Source organism: Zootoca vivipara, chromosome 1, assembly GCF_963506605.1.
Source record: "Zootoca vivipara chromosome 1, rZooViv1.1, whole genome shotgun sequence".
Taxonomy (NCBI): Eukaryota; Metazoa; Chordata; class Lepidosauria; order Squamata; family Lacertidae; genus Zootoca; species Zootoca vivipara.
Window position 1 is genome coordinate 123,109,333 of NC_083276.1, and position 21,894 is coordinate 123,131,226.

A 21,894-nucleotide genomic window follows, 5' to 3' on the forward strand; every position below is an offset into this window, starting at 1 on the left:
CGGTAGATCACTGGACATCTGCGGTAGATCCCTGGTAGATCATTGGCTTCCCCCAAAGAAGCTGAACTGTGGCTCCCCTAAAAAAAGCTCAACATTTTACCTCCTCCCTGAAAAACTCAACAACTTTGACCTGAACCCCCTTCCTAAAAAAAGCTCAACAATTTTGACCGGAACTCAAAAAAAGGGGGGGGTAGACCACTGCCAGGTTTTAACTCTGTGAGTAGATCGCAGTCTCTTGGGAGTTGGCCACCTCTGCCCTAAATGATCTTGCTCTCAACCCCTCCATCCCATTTCAGCTCAACTACACACATTAGAAGCCAGGAAAGGTCTTTCCACCAACATCAGTTTATCCAACAGTTTCATTGCAGTACCTATCTTGATGAAAAGAAATGACTTTCTGGTTCTCTTATGTAGGAAATCTAGGTACAAGCCCCATTTCAACCCCATGACTCCTGGACCAGCAAATCACTTCTATTTATATCTCAGTCTGTGTGTGTGTGTGTGTGTGTGTGTGTGTGTGCGCGCACACACGCACACACACAGAGAGGGGGGGGGGTATGTATATAAGAAATACAGGTGGCCTACATAGAAGTTGTTGCAGCAATGAGTGAAGTAAAAATCCAAAAGCATTTTGCATGCCAGAAGGAATACAAAAAAATGTTGACTTTGAGAATGTCTGACTAACTTAATAGGCTTACATCATAATGAATAAAATGTCAGGGAAGGTGACACTGAATTCATTTAAAATTTGCTGTTTTGGCACCAGTCAACTGCATATACGTCATCAGCTAGATAAATATCAGCCAACACATGAATTGCAGATGAATGCAAACACTTGTAACAAATCAGGATTCAGCCTTTCAGCTTCTTCTTGCAATAAAAGCACATCATAACATAGCAGCTAGCTTGAAAGACATTTGCTCTAAAAATGCTGAAGGTTACCGCCAAACCCTGAATTTTATAGACTATAAAAGGGTAACGGCGATATGTGTGTGAAAAGCAAAGTAATAATCCTCTCAACAATTTAGGTCAGGGCCCGCAAACCTTTTTGGACGAGTGAATGCAGTTTGAATTTTGAGAGTGCTGGAGGCACCAGTTACAAAATGGGTGCCAAGGGAGGCATGGCACAACACAAAATTAGATACACTTTCCCCAGAATTGCATTCCCATATGAGAAAAGGCTTAACCTGCTGATTTTCAGCCTAGGAAATTCAAAGCAGAAAAGCTACATTAAAGGGGAATGAGAAAAGCAGTTCTTCGGAACACAGGGGGCTTCTATTGCCTAGTGTCAGAACAGCTTACCGATCACAGCCCTGACTTCATTCATTGCTTAAAAATACTGCCAGGGGGAAGCAGCCAGGCTTGCTCATTTCACAGTAATCACACAGAAAGGTATCTGCACATCTTGCTCCATAACATGCTTTCTAGGAGGGCTAGAAACTTACTTTTTTAAAATGAAAGCTCAGAGTAAGAGCCTAGGGATGCCAACAAAAGCCTTCTCAGGCACCTCGGTGCTTGCCAAGTTAGTGTCCCCTGGTTTAGCTGCACACATTCTTACATGTGCTTAAACAGAGTCTGGTTTATTTCTGCCCCTGGCCAGGGAACCACTATATGGCATTTTGCCTTTGTAAAGGTAAAGGGTAAAGGGACCCCTGACCATTAGGTCCAGCCGTGACCAACTCTGGGGTTGCGGCACTCATCTCGCGTTATTGGCAGAGGGAGCCGGTGTACAGCTTCCAGGTCATGTGGCCAGCATGACAAAGCCGCTTCTGGTGAACCAGAGCAGCGCACGGAAACGCCGTTTACCTTCCCGCCGGAGCGGTCCCTATTTATCTACTTGCACTTTGATGTGCTTTCGAACTGCTAGGTGGGCAGGAGCTGGGACCGAGCAACGGGAGCTCACCCCGTTGCAGGGATTCGAACCGCCAACCTTCTGATCAGCAAGCCCTAGACTCTGTGGTTTAACCCACAGCGCCACCTAGTGCAAAAGGGCTGAGAAACCTTTCCAAACTAAACCACCCCTGCTTATACTTTCATGGCTTCTGAAAAGAGAATTTAAGCACATACTCATTTCTACCCTACCTTTCTACAAAAATATTCAAGGAGATTTCCAATCAAAGTGGTAAAATAGGAAAGAAAACAAAGGTTAAAAAGACTGAAATGTTAGCAACAGCAGTCACCCAAGTTAATGACAAAATTCTCAGAAAGCTCACTGAAATTGCCCTGTGCTGTTCACCTAAAGGCAAGCAGTAACAGGGCCAGCCAGGTGTGCCTCTCATTGGAAGCTATTATAGAATTTAGGGGTCACTGCTGAGAAAGGCTTCTTAGGTAGCTGCCAACTGTAATTCTCACTGCAGGGAGACCTCAGGAAGGAACTCCAAAGTAAGTTTCTGGACACGTTTGCATGGGAAAAAGCAATGTGATTCCTGAGATGTTCTACAGAGCTAGTTAAGAGTAACATAAGCGTTTTAGCCAGAAGAAATGAGTTACGTATATCTGGCTAGGCTCCTAAGACTCAGGATAGAATTACAAGGCCACGACAGGTTATCTAAGCCAGAGGTAGGCAGAAGATTAGGCAGAATCTAATGGTTGGCCACTGACCAGTTTCTGAGTGTCTCACAAAGAATGCTGGACTAGCTGAACCACAGTTCTTAACCAAGAGTTCAAGCTCATATAACACATGCTATGGCTTAAGATATTCTGACAGCACCTCTTGCATTTAAAACACATTGGTTAAACATGAAGATTCTAACAAATCGAAAAGGTAGACTGCACACAAATAACCAAACCCCAACCTAATTGATTCCTTTTTCTTCTTATTTCAACCATAGGGGTAAAGGGACCCCTGACTGTTAGGGCTAGTCACAAATGACTCTGGGATAGCGGCGCTCATCTTGCTTTACTGGCCGAGGGAGCCAGCGTACAGCTTCCAGGTCATGTGGCCAGCATGACTAAGCTGCTTCTGGCAAACCACAGCAGCACACAGAAACGCCGTTTACCTTCCCACCGGAAGCACTTTGATGTGCTTTCGAACTGCTAGGTGGGCAGGAGCAGGGACCAAGCAATGGGAGCTCACCCCATCGCAGGGATTCGAACCACCGACCTTCTGATCGGCAAGCCCTAGGCTCTGTGGTTTAGACCACAGCGCCACCCGCATCCTTTATAAGTTTATATCATATAAAGTAGCAAAAGTTTACTCTAAAAATCATAGAAATCAAACTGTTTAGAATACCAATGTAACTGTCCAATGAAAGATTAATCCATAGGCTATTGTTTTGTTCCTGATTTGAACTTGCACATATGGATGTGTTATATGTATATATGCACACATGTACTTGCCATCTGCAAACATTACCAAACAGCAACTGTTACACTGCTGTATTTAGAACACAGTTCTTACTCTAATATCTAAGTAACTGCTAAGATCCATTGAGAGGATTTGAAGTGGAAATAAGGTCTCCTTCCTTTACTGTACAAGGAATTCATGTACTATACTGGTGCATGTTCGCTGTACATGTCCGTTTTAGCCTCAGGTGGGACAGATATGAAAGGTGCTTGTCTTATAGTGAAATCCTAACCATATATTCTCAGAAGTGGCATTTGTTCCTAGAGTAGGTGGGGTTAGGATTGTAGCTGTAGTTGCTACCTTTTTAAGGAATTCTAGCTAGAACCTCTTAAACCTGCTAAAGCCTTACAATGTCTAAAATCCAGGTGTTTTATAGGTCCACCTCAAACAAAGGTGATTATCTGAGTCTTTATTCTGGGTGCCCCCATCTTCTGAAGTGCAGTGGGTAGTGACCAAAGAGAGGGCTTTTTAAATATAATGGCACATTGCTTCTGGAATGTCCTTACATTTTTCCATGACCTGGAAAAGAACTTATTTTCCCTGACTACTTAAATATTTTTAATTGGAATGTGATTCTCTCCTTGACTGACTGATTTTGTTTTTCCTCTTATCTCTTTGCTTTTTTTATTGCTTGTATTGGTTTCTATCCTTTGGAAGGCGCCCTGAAATTCTGGGGTATAAATTTAATGATAGCTAAAGAAAATAAGCGAAAACCCTGTGGTACTTCGGCTATATTTATTGGCTTTCAAATATAAAAGCTTAGCTGTCAGGGGGACTCCCTACAGGGAGCCTCCCCCCATCATCCTGACCAGCACAGCACTTTGCACAGCGACAGGGGGAAGCGGAATGGAGGAGGGAAGGCTCAGCGAGGCATCAGAGCCCCTGCACCACTCTGACCAACAAGTGGAGGAGGGATGGCTCAGGGAGACGTTGGAGCCCAGGCACTGCCCCAGCCGGCCAGGGGAGGAAGGGGCACCGCTCCTTCCAGCACCCAGTGTGAGGCGCGCCCCCAAACGCAGGGCGAAGGGGCGGCGTTTCGGGGTGCCCAGGTTATTATGCTGGTCCCGAAGCAGACGGGCGCCGTTGCCGGGTTTTGAGAGTGACTAGGAGGTCATGTTTTCTGCTATCTCTGCACTGTAAATAGTATGCACAATAAAACCTTTAAGGACACAACAGACTGGAGGGTCTTTACTCGGGAGTAGCCACAACAACTCCCTGACATTACCCATCTGCGCTTTTTCAGACAGAGAAGCCCCTGCAAGGTTCAGATTGTCCCATTTGGTTTCCATGTCTGCCACTTCCACATCTGATACTAAATATTTTATTTGCAAAATAAGCTAAGAGATAAAGAAGGAGTAGTGCAAATGCCAAGCAGATTGGGCTTTTACCCGAAAAGCATCATGAAAGGAGGCCAAAAACGAGATGCATAACAAAACAGCTTCAACGTAAAACTGTTATGGGGGAAACAAAAACATGCAGCAGCTTTCCTGATTGCAGTGCAGAATTGAAAGTACGGTACAGTAAACTGCACAGAACCTGAGAGCTGACCCGGCAGTACCTGGTTTGGCAAGCCAGGTGGGCCAATGCACAGCATTACCTGTGCAGTTGGTGAACAGAATTTAGTTGCTTTACTTTTACATCTTTCAGGCTTGGATTCCCCCAAATTATGGCTTTCTCCATAAGATTTTATTGCTTATATTTGGTATGCTGCATTTATTGTGCTCAGTTGTATCACTAGAGCAGGGTTGAGAAACCTCAGGGTCTGGATCTCTCCTGAGCCACACCCCAGTGTCACACACACACACACACACACACACGTATTTACACCCTCCATGATTGCTTTAGCTTGGCTGGAAGGTGACCTTGAACTCTGTTAATGATTTGCTTGCCTAGCGGAAGGATTGAGTGGGGTGTGTGAGTGTTATTAGAAATTACCCTTCCGGACGCAGGTGATGCTGCCAGAAGCAGCTTTGTCATGCTGGCCACATGACCCGGAAGCTGTCTGCGGACAAACGCCGGCTCCCTCGGCCTATAGAGCGAGATGAGTGCCACAACCCCAGAGTCGGCCCCTTTACCTTTAATCTTGTGGCATGAAATAAATGTTACACTTTGCTCATAATCTTAAACCTGGGACCTCCCCCCCCCCCCCCGTTTTGTAGTGCTTTGAAATTATAAAGCTTATCTCATGCCAAGGGTATAACTGTAAAGGCTAATTGCTGGAGAGCTTACCTTCATTAAACAAAACCATTCAGGTGATTAGGCTGTACAAACATACACAATGCTACAAAAGGGGAATACTACTGATATCTCAAAAGCTGAAGTGTCTAATTTCATTTGCATCAGAACAAAGGGGGGGCAGTGTTTGCTAGGAACTCCATTTGGTGTGAAAGGTACTCACCCTTTACCCTTAAAATGCAAGTTCAGTAAATTGTTCACTCTTTATCTTGATTTAATAACTCTTCTCTAGAAACTTCGCCTAACCTGGGTATTTTGTGTGTTACAAGCACCTTTAGACTCTGTAGTTTAAGGAAGTAAATTCCCTCGTAAAACTGTTTATCTTGTTGTTGTTTAGTTGTTTAGTCGTGTCCGACTCTTCGTGACCCCATGGACCATAGCACGCCAGGCACTCCTGTCTTCCACTGCCTCCCGCAGTTTGGTCAAACTCATGTTCGTAGCTTCAAGAACACTGTCCAACCATCTCGTCCTCTGTCGTCCCCTTCTCCTAGTGCCCTCCATCTTTCCCAACATCAAGGTCTTTTCCAAGGATTCTTCTCTTCTCATGAGGTGGCCAAAGTATTGGAGCCTCAGCTTCACGATCTGTCCTTCCAGTGAGCACTCAGGGCTGATTTCCTTAAGAATGGATATCTTAAGAATGGATATCTGTTTATCTTAAGGTTTGTTAAAGGCTTCTATATAAAGTTGGTACTTTTATCCAAAAAAGTACAAATCTTGCTATGAACCCTGTACAGTGTTACCTCTACTTACAAATAACTCTACTTACAAATAACTCTACTTATGAACGGAGCTCAATCCGCCATCTTGGATGCGGTTTAGATAGGATTTTTTCTACTTACGAATTTTTGGATAGGGTTGCTTCGACTTACGAATTTTTTCTCCCAATGCATTCCTATGGGATTCAACTTACAATTTTTTTCGACTTACAAATGTGTGTTCGGAACGCATTAAATTCGTAACTAGAGGTACCACTGTATTTAGAGGATTGGAGTAGGTGACCACAGGGTCCCTTCCAACTCTCCCCAGTTATAGCTATGTAGAAGACAATGTGTCTGCAAGCATTGGAGAGCCAGTGTGGTGTAGTGGTTAAGAGCGGTAGACTTGTAATCTGGGAAACTAGGTTCATGTCTCCGCTCCTCCACATGCAGCTGCTGGGTGACCTTGGGCTAGTCGCACTTTTCTGAAGTCTCTCAGCCCCACCCACCTCACAGGGTGTTTGTTGTGGGGGAGGAGCGGAAAGAGATTGTTAGCCGCTTTGAGACTCCTTCGGGTAGTGATAAAGCGGGATATCAAATCCAAATCCTTCTTGGAGGGTAATTTTCAAATTCTAGTGTGGTGATGGGTTGAAATTCAGCTCAGCTTTGTTTTTTGGTACAGAAAGACAGGAAGATAACAAGCATTTGAGTGATTATCTAACAGTTTTTACCATTTTGTCTATTATTTTAAAAAAGGAGACTTCAAATTCCATCCAAAGTTTAAGCACATACAAATTCATAACCAAGTAGATGGTCTGCAAATGGTAAGGCTGAAATTACTGAGAATAGTTACAGGTAGGTAGCCGTGTTGGTCTGACGTAGTCGAAACAAAATAAAAAAATTCCTTCCAGCAGCACCTTAGAGATCAACTAAGGTGGTCTCTAAGGTGCTGCTGGAAGGATTTTTTTTATTTTGTTTCGATTACTGAGAATGTTAAAGATCTTATGAATTCTGGCTCTCTGGCCATTTTTACCCACATAAGTAGAGCAACATTGTTTTAGGTTGCATTGTTTTTCGGTTTCGTATCCTTTTTTACAATATTTTACGGGATGTCAAACTGATAAAATTTTACTTTTGTATTATGGTTGCTTTAAAACACAAATTAGTGTTGAATGCCAAGAGTATTTTGAAAATAATGATGGGACTACTTTTCAGGCTACTGAATGGGGAAAATGTAAGGCCTATTATTTGAGGTAAGGTTTTATAGCGTAAGCTTCTCATAAGAAATGAATTAGAATTTCGCAAGAAGAAAATTTGGAGAAAATCGTGAAATATATTTTAAGACAATTTGGAGCACCCCATTCTTTGGGTCTACATTGAAGGTTGCAACACAGTAAATATGAATTGGATAATCTACGTTCTGCTAGAGCTGAATTTACTCTGGTATTTTTGCACCACAGCTATTGGGAGAGTGGCCAGAGGCAGGGTAAAATTTTGTCTTATTGCTTAAAGCAAAGTCAGAAATTTATTCCTTTGATTATTGGTGGGTATAATATGGTATAGACAACATCGAAAGTAATAAATTTACATTTCCCAAAGTATTATTCTAAATTATAAAAGAAAGTTAAGGGTCCTATGAGCTGTGACGTTGAATTTTCTCCCCCCCTGCAGCTGGTTCTCCATCAGTTGTTAGATTTCTCAAAATGAAATTCTCACAAAACAGGTCAAAGAAATTAGGGATGTTACTTATGATGTCTGGGAAAGTCCCTGGGCAAGATGGTTTTTCTGTACAAGACTATTTGTTAGACCCTAAGCTTCTCAGGTTTTAGGGGCTTTTGACTCAGATACTCTGTTAACCTCAATATCTTATTTCTGTTATTGCTGAGAACTTGCTATAGCATTCCAGCACCCATGTGCTGAGCAGGACTTGCCCAGTAAGCTTTTGGGAGGCAATGCCCACTTGGTGTGCCAGCTCCAGAAGGTAAGGATGCTTGTGCGGGGGCGGTTAGAGTATACACGGTTTTGCATATACATGCAATCGCTGCACAAGATGTGATCATATTGCACACCTAAAAGTAGTTGTAACAATTTCTCTCCCTCCGACCCAGCAACTGTGCTCACTAAAATCACAGCAATGTGAAAGTTAAGGATCAGCCTTTTCTATATTAAAACAGCTGTTATCTTTTACTTTATTTCAGTACATCCACTATTTGAAGGGTTTTAGGAATGCAGAGATAAAGAACAATACGCTTAAACCATCAGATAACCAGTCTCCGCTCCCCTCCATTTCAAACATGCAGCAAATACTGTATTTAATTTATGGTTGGCACTCCCACACCCATTGTACATGAAACCTAGCTATTATTGCACTGAATATCCTGAGGATAAAACAGATTTCAACACCCAAATTGCAACCCAAGTCAGGTGCAGAAAACTGTGTGGGTGTCCTTTCTCAAGCCTATTAAAATTCTCATGCTTCTCCCTACTCTGTGCTGAAGCTGGTTCCCTGCCCCCGAATCCTTATTGAAACAGAGGTATGTAAGCAGACAGAATGGAAACCTAATGGGTGACCTCTTGTGCCTAATATGACCCAATTAATAGAAGATTGCTGTGGAGGAGAAAATGTTGGCAGGTTCAGCTTTTCTCGTGCTTGCCATGTTATGCAATAACAAGCTGCAAAATTCTCTCTTTTCAAGGTTCAGGAGTACTATCATTTACAGCAACTGTCTCCATTGGTTCTAGTTACGGGTAGGTAGCCGTGTTGGTCTGAGTCGAAGCAAAATAAAAAAATTCCTTCAGTAGCACCTTAAAGACCAACTAAGTTTTTATTTTGGTATGAGCTTTCGTGTGCATGCACACTTCTTCAGATACACTTGAAACAGAAGAGCCAGACCCTTATGTATATACAGAGGGTGGTGGGGGTGGGTGGGAATGGGTGATGGGCTGATAGGAGTGGATGTTCACCTGGGATGAACAAAGACATAGGATTCTTATCTCATTATGCATGATCAAGCTTTCTTTAGCGCCTCAGCCCTTGCTTTTTGCCCGCAGGACCAATTGCAGTCATCAGCAGTCGTTAACAGCCATCAACAGGTTCACCACTCCCATCAGCCCATCACCCATTCCCACCCACCCCCACCACCCTCTGAATATACATAAGGGTCTGGTCTTTAAGGTGCTACTGAAGGAATTTTTTTATTTTGTCTCCATTGGGTAGATCTTGGTCCACAAATGGTGATCTTACCTACAGCAGGTCAGATTGCTAGCACCACAGCCATTTTCTGAAGACAGAAGGGGGAGAGACTGGGAGAGATGGGCTGATCTAGATACTGTATTAATGAATGATGGTCTTGTTTCCACATAACGGTAAGCCAGGATTTTTGCGACAGAACAGCACGCTAACTTGGGATGCCTGATGGCTTGTGATTTGCTCCTCTGCTGGAGCAAGCAACAAGATATCTGAATCGGAATCACAGTTTGCTTCTCCCCAACAAAACGCAATGAGGAAGTCAACGTGAAGGCTGCTCACTTGCTAACCATTGTCTGCTAGGGAGAAACAAAGCACGACCCCAGTTTGCGCGTAACAGCAAGTCGAGGCTTCATGGCTCACAGCTCCTGCCTGCACTAAAGAAAGGGGGAAAGAGCAAAGCAGAAGCAATCAAGGAAATGGCACTTAGCACACAGCTGAAAAGCCATTAACTGTAGTTTATCTCTGTGTGAAAACTGGCACAATATTTTACCATGGCTTTGTATCATAATTTATGGGCCACTCTACATTATACAACGGTTACCAGTCTGGCATCTATGTTCTACCTTCACTGCCAGAGGCAATATAACTCTGTATACCAAGTTGCTGAGAATCACAAGTGGAGAGAGAGCGCTGTTACACTTAGCTTCTGCTTACAGACTTCCCAGAGGCATCCGTTTGGCTGCTGTGAGAACAGGAAGCAAGACTAGATGGGTGTGGCGCCTGAAAGAAGTCTTCAACAAACACTGGGAACCTAACCATATTGGGGCTGCTTCAATTCTAAATGAAAGAGAATGCCATGGGGCACAACAGACGTGTCATGCTTTGTCAAGAAGCTGCCGCAGAGAAAAACGCGGCGGCAGCAATTTGTACGAGCTGTATCTTCTGCACTAAATTCAAGTGCAGCCCCACATATTATAATACGGTATTTTTCGCTCCATAGGACGCACCTAGTTTTTTAGACGAGAACAAAAAAAAAATATTTTGCTTTCTTGAATTGTCCTAGGCATAGCAGCCAACTCCTAGAGGCCTAGGTGCCTCCCCCCTCCCAATTGAATATTTGAGGAAGCTTCTTTTGCAAAGGGGGAAAGCTCCATTTTTTTAAGGATCAGCTCAAAGTTGTGCAGCTTTTTTTGCAAATGGGAAAAGCCCCCTTTTGGGGTGTCAGCTCAGAGTTGTACATCTTTTTTGCAAAGGGGGAAAGCTCCATTTTTAGGATCAGCTCAAAGTTGCTGAGTTTCCTTGCAAAGGGAAAAAAATCCTGTTTTTATGGGGTTCAACTCACAGTTCAGCAGCTTCTCTAGGAAGGGGACCCATTTCTACAGTTTCCAGACAGATAATCTAATCAGCCAGTCACATGTCTCCCTCTGCAGACAACAACTGAGGCCTAGGCAAGGGGCCGGGAAGGGAGCTAGCTCTCTTATCTCCCTCCCCGATCTCTTGCAATCAGCTGCTGTGCGGGTTCCTTTCAACGCGCTCATTCCCTCTTGTTAGCCTTTAACTCTTTATTATTATTATTTTAAAAAAGCACGATCTGCCTTTAGACCCTGGGCAATTCAGCTCCAGGGACCATGCATTCACTCCATAAGACGCACAGACATTTCCTCTTACTTTTTAGGAGGAAAAAGGTGCATTTTATGGAACAAAAAATAAGGTAATCAGCTCTAGAGTTTACCCAGGTATGTACTCTGTCATGTAACACTCATAAAATGGTCTATCAGCCAAAGCTGGTAAAAGGCACTCCAAGAAACTTGAGTCTACAGTGACAATGCTGGTTGAAGGAGCACCCTTCAAGCAATTTGCACCTGTTACTTCAGAGGAAGTGCAACCAGAACAGGCAACTGACCAATTTCCCAAACCTGGAATCCACTCACCCACAGGAGGGCCCTATGATTCAGTTCCAGTTTGTTGGCTCTCATTCAGTCCATTATGGGTCCAGACCCTGGTTCAGGACCTGTACAGCACCTCCAGATTCAGATATCGCAGAGAAGCAGAGTTGTGTGTCATTAGCATACAGACAACAATGTGCTTCAAATTCCCTAAGTGGCTTCATGTAGTTGTTAAATAGCAATGCCATGCAGCACTAACCATCAGTAGTAACCATCTCAGGATGCAACTGGGTGTGAAAAAAGGTGGTCGTTTTGAGCCAACACCGGAAAAGCCTGTTGTACCAGAAGTAGAATGCTGGAGTACACTCTGGGAGCAAAGAATATGCTTTTAGCAACATTCATACCTTTAAGAACCTTGCACCCTCATAATCAAGGAAGCTACAAAGTGGTGAATGCAGCATTCAGTTTCTGGTTGGAGAGATGGCAGGGTTCAATAAAACCTTGGAGACATGTTGTCTGGGAACTGTGGCAGATGGAGCCTGCTGTCTTTTCACAGACAGAAGCAATTTGTTGGAGACAACTCCATGTGTTGAATTTAACAACCTTGGAACAGGTTACAAAGGTGAATTTTGGTAATAAAATAAAATAAAATAACCCATCCAAACTACACTCCAAACAGAGTAGATCGACACACACTTGTGTGCAAAATAAGAAGGCCCCATGTTTACTTTGAAGTACCACTGAGTTCAATGAAACTTACAAGCAAGAGCTTTCAGGGATGGAGCCTTGCAGTGCAAATCGAAACACTTTGAAGAAAATCTCTGACACACCCATGAATGTGGTGGATGGTTGGTGGAAAGATCCTGAGTGAGACACAAGGAAGTGAAGATCTCCCAGGGTGAGAGGTTGGGAGGAGCTATCACTTTCTGTACGTGACATTGGTTAACAGCTACCTTTGAGAGAGGGCTCTGTTTCCTCTTTCTTTCTTGGTTCTTGTTTTTATTTTAGATTAGTTTCTTTTAGTATATTATTGTATGATGAAAAAGCTTTAATAAAAGATTATGAAGAGGAAGAGGAAAATATTGGTGGGTTTAGCACCCTGGAATCAAGACTAACAAGCATTTTTAGGACTCCAACCTGAATGTGTGTTTCGGGCTGCGATCCAATACATGCATCCTAGGGAGAAAGTCCCCATTGAAATCAATGGAGCCCACTTCTAAACAGTCGTGTCTGGGATTGTGGCAACTGAGACCGTACCAAATCAACGAGAGGATATATTCAAAGTGTGGAATAAAAAGAAAGGCGTGCCACAAAAATGCAAGAAGGTTAATACATAGCCAGTACCACCTTAGTACTTCTCATGATAAGAATCAAAGAATTGTAGAGTTGGAAGGAACCCCAAAGGTCATCTAGTCCAACCCCATGCAATGCAGGAATCGCAACTAGAAAGAATAATGGAACTGAATGGAAATCACCCTGGTGGGCTGTAACTTGAACTGGCTATCTTTTGCCTGCCCTCTGCCTTCAAATTATCTTGTAGACCAGACATCCCCAAACTGCGGCCCTCCAGATGTTTTGGCCTACAACTTCCATGGTCCCTAGCTAACAGGACCAGTGGTCAGGGATGATGGGAATTGTAGTCCAAAACATCTGGAGGGCCGAAGTTTGGGGATGCCTGTTGTAGACTGTACTTGGTAACTAAATCTGCATGTGTTGACCTTTATGTAAGATGTGAAGAAGTCAGGGTATGCCTGAATGCCTTTCAGGACATGAGGCTGGAACCAGACTTGTAGCAAGGTCGCCAGAGCTCATCAAGAAGGGCACCCTGTCATATTTCCGTTAGGTCCATCTTTATACTTATGCTATGATCTGCAGAGATAAACCATACAATAACTTCAGATTGACACAAACACACACACACACACACACTTGTTCACAGTTCCCCTGGATGTTAAGATTCATGTTCCTTGCACAAAAATGCAAGAAGACAGTGGCATCTTAGTACTTCTCATAATAATTATAAGAATAGTAATACGAAAGGTACGCCAAAAATTGGGGGGAAAGGTTGATGTATAGACAGTGGAGTCTTAGGGCTTCTAACAACAACAACAACAACAACAACAGGAAAGGCATGCCAAAAAACGGGGGGGAAATTTTGTACAGACAGTGGCACCGTAGTGCTTCTCAAAATCATAATAATAAGGTGTGCCCCCCAAATGCAGGAAGGTTGGTATACAGAGAGTGGCATCTTACTACTACTAATAATAATATTAATAATAATAATAGGAAAGGCACGCCACAAAATGGAAAAAAGTTGATGTACAGACAGAGACATCTTGCTGCTTCTCATAATAATAAAGTGTGCCCCCTAAATGCAGGAAGGTTGGTATACAGACAGTGGCATCTTAGTACTTCTCTCACAGGAACAGAGAGGCTAGTGCATGCTTACAAATTACTATTACAGTATTATTACTACTACTACTACTACTCAGCTCACTCTGGGCTGGCTTACAGTACATATGCGAACATAGTAAAACATCAAACATTAAAAAGCTCCCGACACAGGGGGGCTGCCTTCTAAAAAGTCAGATCGTTTCTCTTGCCCAGTTCTCCGCCCCAGAGTGGATGGGGAAACCCAGCCAGATGGGCGGGCGGGGTATAAATGACAAAATCATCATTATTATTATTAATTATTATTATGGAAGAAGGCGGTGAAAGGCGTCAACGGAGGTCCTGCCTGCCTCCCCCCCCCCTGCCCTGAAACCGTCCAGGGTCTTGTTCCCAGAGAAGCACCGGCCGCCCTTTCTGAGAAGAAAGCGACCCCTCCCCCCAAAAAACCCGCTAACCGGCACCGCCGCTCCCTTCCCCCCCCCCCGCGACCGGCCCCTCACCAAATACTCGGGGTACTCGAACATGTAGGTCATGCTGCACCGGTTCTCCTCGTACTGGAAGAGCACGTCCCGGACGCCCAGCAGGACGAGCGCCGCCAGAGCCCCGTAAAAGACCGCCGCGGCTCCAGGGACCTTGCCCGCCTCCAGCCACATGCCTGCCGCCCGCTGCGTCTCCGCTCGCCGGGTCTCCCTCTTCTTCCTTCCCCCCCGGTTCGCCTCACTGGGCTACACACAGACGCCCCGCGTGGGGGCGGGGCAAAGCTCTTTTTTTGGCGGAGGGGCGGGTCCAGGGGTGGGGCTTCGAAGCGTGAAGGGAAAGCGGGTGGGGAAAGGCGGGTGGGGTGGGCCCGTCGCCATGTTTGGAAGGTCGACAGAGGGCCGGGTTCCGGCTTAGGCGCCATGTTGGGATTCCCGGAGGACGGGCAATACTGGCAGTGGGAGCGGAGAAGGGGGGTGGAATGACAGCTTCTTGGCAGGGTCGGCGTTTAAAGGGGCCGCGCTTATATATATCCCGCCAGGATAGGAAGCAGGGCCGGATTTAGGTTTGATGAGGCCCTCAGCTACTGAAGGTCATGGGGCCCTTTATATGTCCAGCTGTCCTATGTCAACAACAAATTGTCGCTGATTTTTGTGTTGGATATAGGATATATGGTAATTTATGGACCTAGGTATCTAAAGCCATATGCACATAACAAAATATGTATTTTATCAAAGTAACTGTTGAACTGAAATACAATTAAGAAGTTTATTAATAGTGAAATATTAAGCTCTAACATGATTTTTTATTCATAACAAACTTAATAATGTAAACACATTGGCATTTGGCAATAACAAAAGTTCCTTTAGAAACACAAATTACAAAGACTCATAATCCAGTCTCTACAAACTTGCTACAACATGAAATAATAATAGCAAACTAGTGATATTTAAGGGAGCAGGCTAGCTGGCAGGGCCCATTACTTACATCATAGGAGCCTACACAACACAAAACACTGTTGCTGTATGTAGGTTTAATTTTATTTTTATATTTTGGAAATGTACACCATTTTTTCCCCTTTAATTTTTTTGGGGTCCCCCAAGAGAGTGGGGCCCTAAGCTATAGCTTGCTAGCTTATATGTAAATCTGGCACTCGCAGGAGCACTTCATTATAATGTCATCATAAGCTTTGGGTGTTGTTTTACCTGGGGGGGGGGGAATGCAAGTGTGCAATTCTACTCAATCAAAGAACAGCTCGCCAAAATAAGAAGCAAGCATTAAAAGTGTGGGGGGATCGGGCAAACCCAGATGATCCTATATGTATGTATGGCACCTTCTGTGAAAACAAAAATGGGGAGGACCGGGGGTGCAGAGGGACAACTGCCCCCCAGTTAAGTAAATAAATAAAAATCCCAACTAACTATTTGCATAGCAGATAACTTTCTGCTCCCCCCCCCAACATAAACCTTGTACCCCTAAAATAAATCCTGGAGAGGTTTAAATAAAGAGGCTTCACATGTCTCTGAGGGAAATAGGATCACTTAGGGTCACCCAGCCTTCATTCCTTCTCTGCTTTGCTTCCTTTTGCTCCTTGGAGGAAATGGCAAACCATTTGGAGCAAGGCCTGACCTTGCTCTGACCTGATGAAAAGAGGGCAGAAGTTATTGATAGAGATGAGAACCAGCGCTTTGGACCCTTGCCAGTGCCAAGAGGATATGCCCTACCTTAGGAAAGAGGAGATGAGATGTATTCTAGCCATAGCTGCCAAGTTTTCCCTTTTCTCGCGAGGAAGCCTATTCAGCATAATGGAAAATCCCTTTAAAAAAGGGATAACTTGGCAGCTATGATTCTAGCCCAAAATTAGCCCTCATGTTATTGAGGGCAAAGGCCAAAAAAAAAAAAATGCAGACACTTTTTTGTGGTGGGCAGGGAGATTGCAATGAAGCTTTGCAATGAAGCGTTGCAGAAAGCAACGGAATTACTATAACTATTAAGACTAAATTTGTTCGCCCTTAAGCACTTCTTCCTACATGGAAGTCTTCAAAGCGGTGGTTCACCTCTCCTGGATGCTTTCCTAACCTAAAATTCCACTCCTTTCCTGCACTCTAAAAAGTGCCATGGTCACCAGTCACAAAATGGCAGATGTGAAAATAGGGACATCCCATTCCATAATGATAATTTTATTATTTATACCCAACACATCTTACCGGGTTGCCCCCAGCCATTCTGGGCAGCTTCCAACATATATAATAATATTACAAAACATTTAAAAAACCAAACATCTTTCCTATACAGGATTGCCTATAGATGGCTTATGGGTCGGATAACTTCATACCCTCCAATATTTCTCCAATGAAAATAGGGACGTCCTAAGGAAAAGTGGGATAGTCTGGGATCAAATCAGAAACCAGGACGGCTTCTCAAAAAAGGGACATCCTTGGAAAATAGGGACACTTGGGAAGGTCTGTATTACCGGTATAAAATACAGTACTTAAGATTGCAGTAAGCTGTCGGCTGCACATTCCTAAATTCCAAGTGGCCTTAGTGAAAGAATTTGTTAGTTAATTAGAAAACAAAGGAATTTACCCACCAATATATCCACCAATTCTAGCCTAAAAAGCTATATATTAAAAGAGTTGTATTCAGCTGGGTCATACTCAAGAATAAACACACCGGAATTAATGCACTTGAAATTAATGGCTTTAAACACAGATAGGTCATTATTTTTCTCAATTTGGATCGAAGATGGTTTGGGGGAGAAAGGCATCAAAAGGCAAGTATTCTGTAAGAAACAGCAGGATAGATATGGATTGTGGCTAATGTAGAGCTGACATACATCACTGGGGTTTCAAAGGCGGAAGTGATGTCCAGGGGTGGGATTTCTGAAAGGTGGCAGTTTGTCCTGGATCTTAGGAAAGTAAACCGAAAAATTGTAAAAACAACTTTGGAGGGATTTTTTTTTAAAAAAATTGCAACCCTAGTTGTGTGTACACCGATTCCCACACTAGTGGGACTGTCTTAGTCGTGTCTACTGATTTCATTGGGTCTACGCTAGAGTATGACCTAGTTAGATACAACCCAAAGGAGGTCTGTCAGCAGAGATGTTAATGGGAAAGATCAAATACATTGTAACAAATAAGTTTCTCCTTTTTCCTTGAAAAGGTAGATCTAGCTGCTGTTACACATGCTTTGTATCTAAGCAATGTGCTAGAAACAACCGTGTACAGAAGTACAAAAAACCTTAAGAGGGATAACTCTCCAAACAGCCAAGTTGAAGATCCTACTTGTTACTCCAAAACTGTTCATTCTTCAGTGTCTCTCTTATTTGGTTTTGGGCCAAATTACCCATGCCCGAAACATTTTCAGTCTAACACACTTATTTGCCTGCTTTTACACGGTTCTACCAATGTATTAGGGACCCAGGTGGCGCTGTGGTTAAACCACTGAGCCTAGGGCTTGCTGATCAGAAGGTCGGCGGTTCGAATCCCTGTGACGGGGTGAGCTCCCGTTGCTTGGTCCCAGCTCCTGCCAACCTAGCAGTTCGAAAGCACGTCAAAATGCAAGTAGATAAATAGGAACCGCTACAGCGGGAAGGTAAACGGCGTTTCCATGTGCTGCTCTGGTTCTCCAGAAGCAGCTTTGTCATGCTGGCCACATGACCTGGAAGCTATACGCCGGCTCCCTCGGCCAATAATGCGAGATGAGCGCGCAACCCCAGAGTCGGTCACGACTGGACCTAATGGTCAGGGGTCCCTTTACCTTTACCTTTTACCAATGTATTAAGAAGTTCAAGAGACACTCTGTTCTGCATCCCACTTCCATCCAAGGTTAAATAAGTGATTATGAGGAACAGGACATTCTGTGGACCATGAAAACTCCCTTCTTCATTTGGTCCCCTTCAGATCAGCATGTAAGGACAGTTCTTCTTCTTCTATATGTTTTGGATTTTTAATTAAATGCCTTGGTAGATTTTGAAAGTTTTCAGATTGCTGTTTTTATTAGGGAGGGTATGTATTTTATGCAAATCAATATCATAATTTAGATGTGCTTTTATTACAAATCATAATTAATTCCATATAACACTGATGGCTTTATCATAATGATAGTTCATGCTTTTCAATTATGTTTTTACATATTTTGATTGTGCTCATATAAAACTCATTTTTTAATTTATTGTCTAGCAGTCTTTAATCATGGGATTGGATCAGCATTTTCCTGCTTAATTTTATGTGTGCATGTTTATAGAAACCTGAAAATATGCATAAGTACTAACAAATGGACTCAAGCTTTGCCACAATACTCATACCAGTTATTTGTAAAAATATCCATCTGAATCAAGCTGCTCAGTTACAACTAACACAGCATTCAGTAGTTGAAAAAGATATTGAACTGTGCCTAGGGTCTAAATTGATCTCTCATACCCATTTTGTGCAAACATGTCATTTAATTACATAGTTATGTCACTGAAGTTCAGTTTAGATTTAAAAAAAACCAACCAGCAACAAACACACTGAAACCATTCAACAATATTTCATATTGTTTATTACAAACAGTTCTTACAAAATGTAACACTGGCACCAGATTCATATCACCATGGTTTGTAGAGATATATTGCACATGCTAAAAGCATAGAATATGAAGACAAAACTACAAAAAACATTAGATATTGGCTTTTTAAATATTTATATCACTGCATTACAACCATGTATAATTGTATTTTATACACACTCAAGATTGTCACCATTTTAAAACACCCTTCCCAGTAACACTGACCTAAGGTTTGCTTTGTGTAATAAGAAAGTGTTTGCAGCACTGCAGAAAGTTATCACAATTCCTATACAAATTTAGCATATTAATTTCCATGTTAACACAAGATTTAAAAAAGAAACATTCAAAGAAAGGTTTGAAATGAAAATATACATGTATTATATTGCTTCAGTATCACTCAAATGAAAGACAAGTCACAAAACATACCAGCATACACAAATATAAAAAGGCACTCTAAGAAGTTTCTTAGATGATAAAAACCCAAACACATTGTCAAGTTTCTGTACAAGAGTAGACAATAAATTGAGTTTAAGCATTTGATTCATAGTTAAGTACAGCAGATGTTTGCTGCGGAAAAGTACCAAAACATAATGTGGTGCCCTTTTAGTAGTGATAAAAACAAAACAAAACCCTGAGCTAGTTCATCTTACAATTGAAACAATAGACACCAGCAAGCGGTAAGTGCCATGCATTATAACCCTGCAGTTGAAGTTTCACAAGAATTAAATACTAGTCGTCAACACAGAAATGTGGACATAGAAGGGGATGCATGCATTGCTACTCACAATCGAGTTCATGCTTCTCAGTCATAAACACATTTAGTTGAAAGCAAGTCCCACCAATTTCAATGGAACAGGCAGAGTGCTTAGCCTCCGACAGATTTAACAAATAAAAAAACAGATCAAACCTGATCTTACCTATAGTTTAAATACAGTACCTTGTCTGCTACAAAACAGTATTGCCATTTAGATTAGAGAATCGTTAGAGTGTAATCCGCATCACACTGAAGTTGATTGCCAGTATCTCGCTTATACTTATAAGCCTTATAACATTTTTTTAATGGCTGTGGATTGCACTGTTCTTTTACCATTTAATGATACACTATAAAAAATATTGGGTCTAATTTAAAACATTGTCTTTCCAATAGGCTTGAAATTAGCGGTAGGGGAGAAAGGCATCTGGGGTAGAACGATAGCCCACTGGGATCTCCAAGGCTGGATCTATACTGATTGTAAAAACGGTAAAAAAGAAACATTACGTAGCTCTCAATGGAATTTTACATTGATGGTTTTACATTGCTCTACAGAGCCCTCTGGTGTCACACACATCTATAATGTTTTAAATTGACCAGCGTAGATTCGTCCCATGCGGAGCTGCAAAAGACGAAACCTCAGAGAACATTGCTGAGCTAGATATAAGGCAGCATCTTAGGTTCCCAATAAGCAGCCAAGACCTAAACACATGAACTTAGAAGGAAGGTCCACTTGGTTCAGTGGGGTTTACTTCCATGTAAGGATGCAGAGGGTTGCAGCCGAAAAGGCAATCCTGTAAGTACTTCAAAAAGGCAATCCTGTAAGTCAGGCTTCCTCAACCTTGGCTCACCAGATGTTTTTTGGCCTACAACTCCCATGATCCCTAGCTAGCAGGACCAGTGGTCAGGGATGATGGGAATTGTAGTCTAAAAACATCTGGAGGGCCGAGGTTGAGGAAGCCTGCTGTAAGTACTTCCAGCTGCTGTCAGTAAACAATGGGATGGCATCTAGTGCTGCCAGACTTCTGTTTGTGTAAGGGGGCTTCTCCTTCCTCTGCTCCCGCTGCACAACCTTAGGATCTGTTCCAGAGGATTGGGATACCCTCTACAGCAGATCTGGAGGGCACATGGGAGGGGGAGGAGGAGGAGGAGGAGGAGGAGGAGGAGGAGGAGGAGGAGGATGCTCTAAAGAAGAAATAAAGAAGAGTAAATATTGTATCTCAGACATCCCCAAACTGCGGCCCTCCAGATGTTTTGGCCTACAACTCCCATGGTCCCTAGCTAACAGGACCAGTGGTCAGGGATGATGGGAATTGTAGTCCAAAACATCTGGAGGGCCGAAGTTTGGGGATGCCTGTTGTATCTGCTGTAAAGCAATAGCACCCCCCGGGGCTCTTTAAACAAATGATCAGCCTAGAAATAATAAGCAGCAGCTGTGGGGTTTCTGCTCAGTTCTACACAGGCACCTCTCATTTTAAGTGCTCCAAGTATCAGTTATTACTGTTCAGCAATATTCTAGAACGTCTTTTTCGGTTATAAAAAGTTACAGTACTGAGAGGGAAAACTCATGATTTAGATGCTCAGTTTTCCCAGTGCAGCTGACACAGAAAGAAAGAAGGAAACATGAATCTTGAAAGAAGAGGTTTTTGCATTTCAGTTTTAAAGGGTTGGAAGTGTTCCATTTTACATTCACCACCGATCTGATCCAAAATAGCTGGGCAAAATATAGTACATTGGGTTACTATGATTGTTTGGTTTCACTGGCACTATTATTATTTATTGTAAATTATATTTCTTTTCTTCTCAGACCCTACTTTGACACTGCATATTGTAATTAGGCAATTTCTAAGAGGAGTAAGATTGCTCTAGTACCTATACACTAATTTACAGGGAGGTCCAGTGTCCCTTTTGTTCTGGAGGGGAAGCCTAATTTTATTTGTTCTTTTTTGTGTGTGTTGTTTGATGGAATAAGTTTGATGCAATATGTTAGATTGATGTGCATTTTTATATCTACTTTGTATTTCTGTATGTATTGAGGCCTATGGCTCTGAGCAGTAAACATTCTTACCACTCATTAAAAAAGGGATTTTCAGACATGACTTATGAAATGTTGTTAGTAGGTAATCAATGCCCCCCTCCCAGTCTATACGATGCTCCTTTATTTTAATCCCTTAACAAAATTTCTTCACCACCCAATTGTGGCAAAACCTTCAAGCGTTTTTACAGGATCTGATGTAGTACACTCTCAAGTCCTTCTAGACAAAACAGACTAACATGCATGGTCAGCATATAGACAGAAATTATTAGAGCCTCACATTAGCCTGTTCCCTCTCGGCACAACCTCCTGGTAGTATCACACATCTACCAAAACTAAC

The 21,894-nt window shown here is 42.8% G+C and overlaps 1 protein-coding gene across 1 annotated transcript in view; it reads right to left on the reverse strand.

The window, feature by feature from the left end:
* Positions 1 to 14,454, reverse strand: part of PGAP1 (post-GPI attachment to proteins inositol deacylase 1) — a 55,181-nt gene extending 40,727 nt beyond the window's left edge. The window contains exon 1 of the mRNA XM_060281504.1: positions 14,244 to 14,454. Within this exon, the coding sequence (XP_060137487.1) occupies positions 14,244 to 14,396 (153 nt within the window). The 5' untranslated portion in view covers positions 14,397 to 14,454. The remainder of the gene's footprint in view (positions 1 to 14,243) is intronic.
* Between the last annotated feature and the right edge of the window lie 7,440 nt (positions 14,455 to 21,894).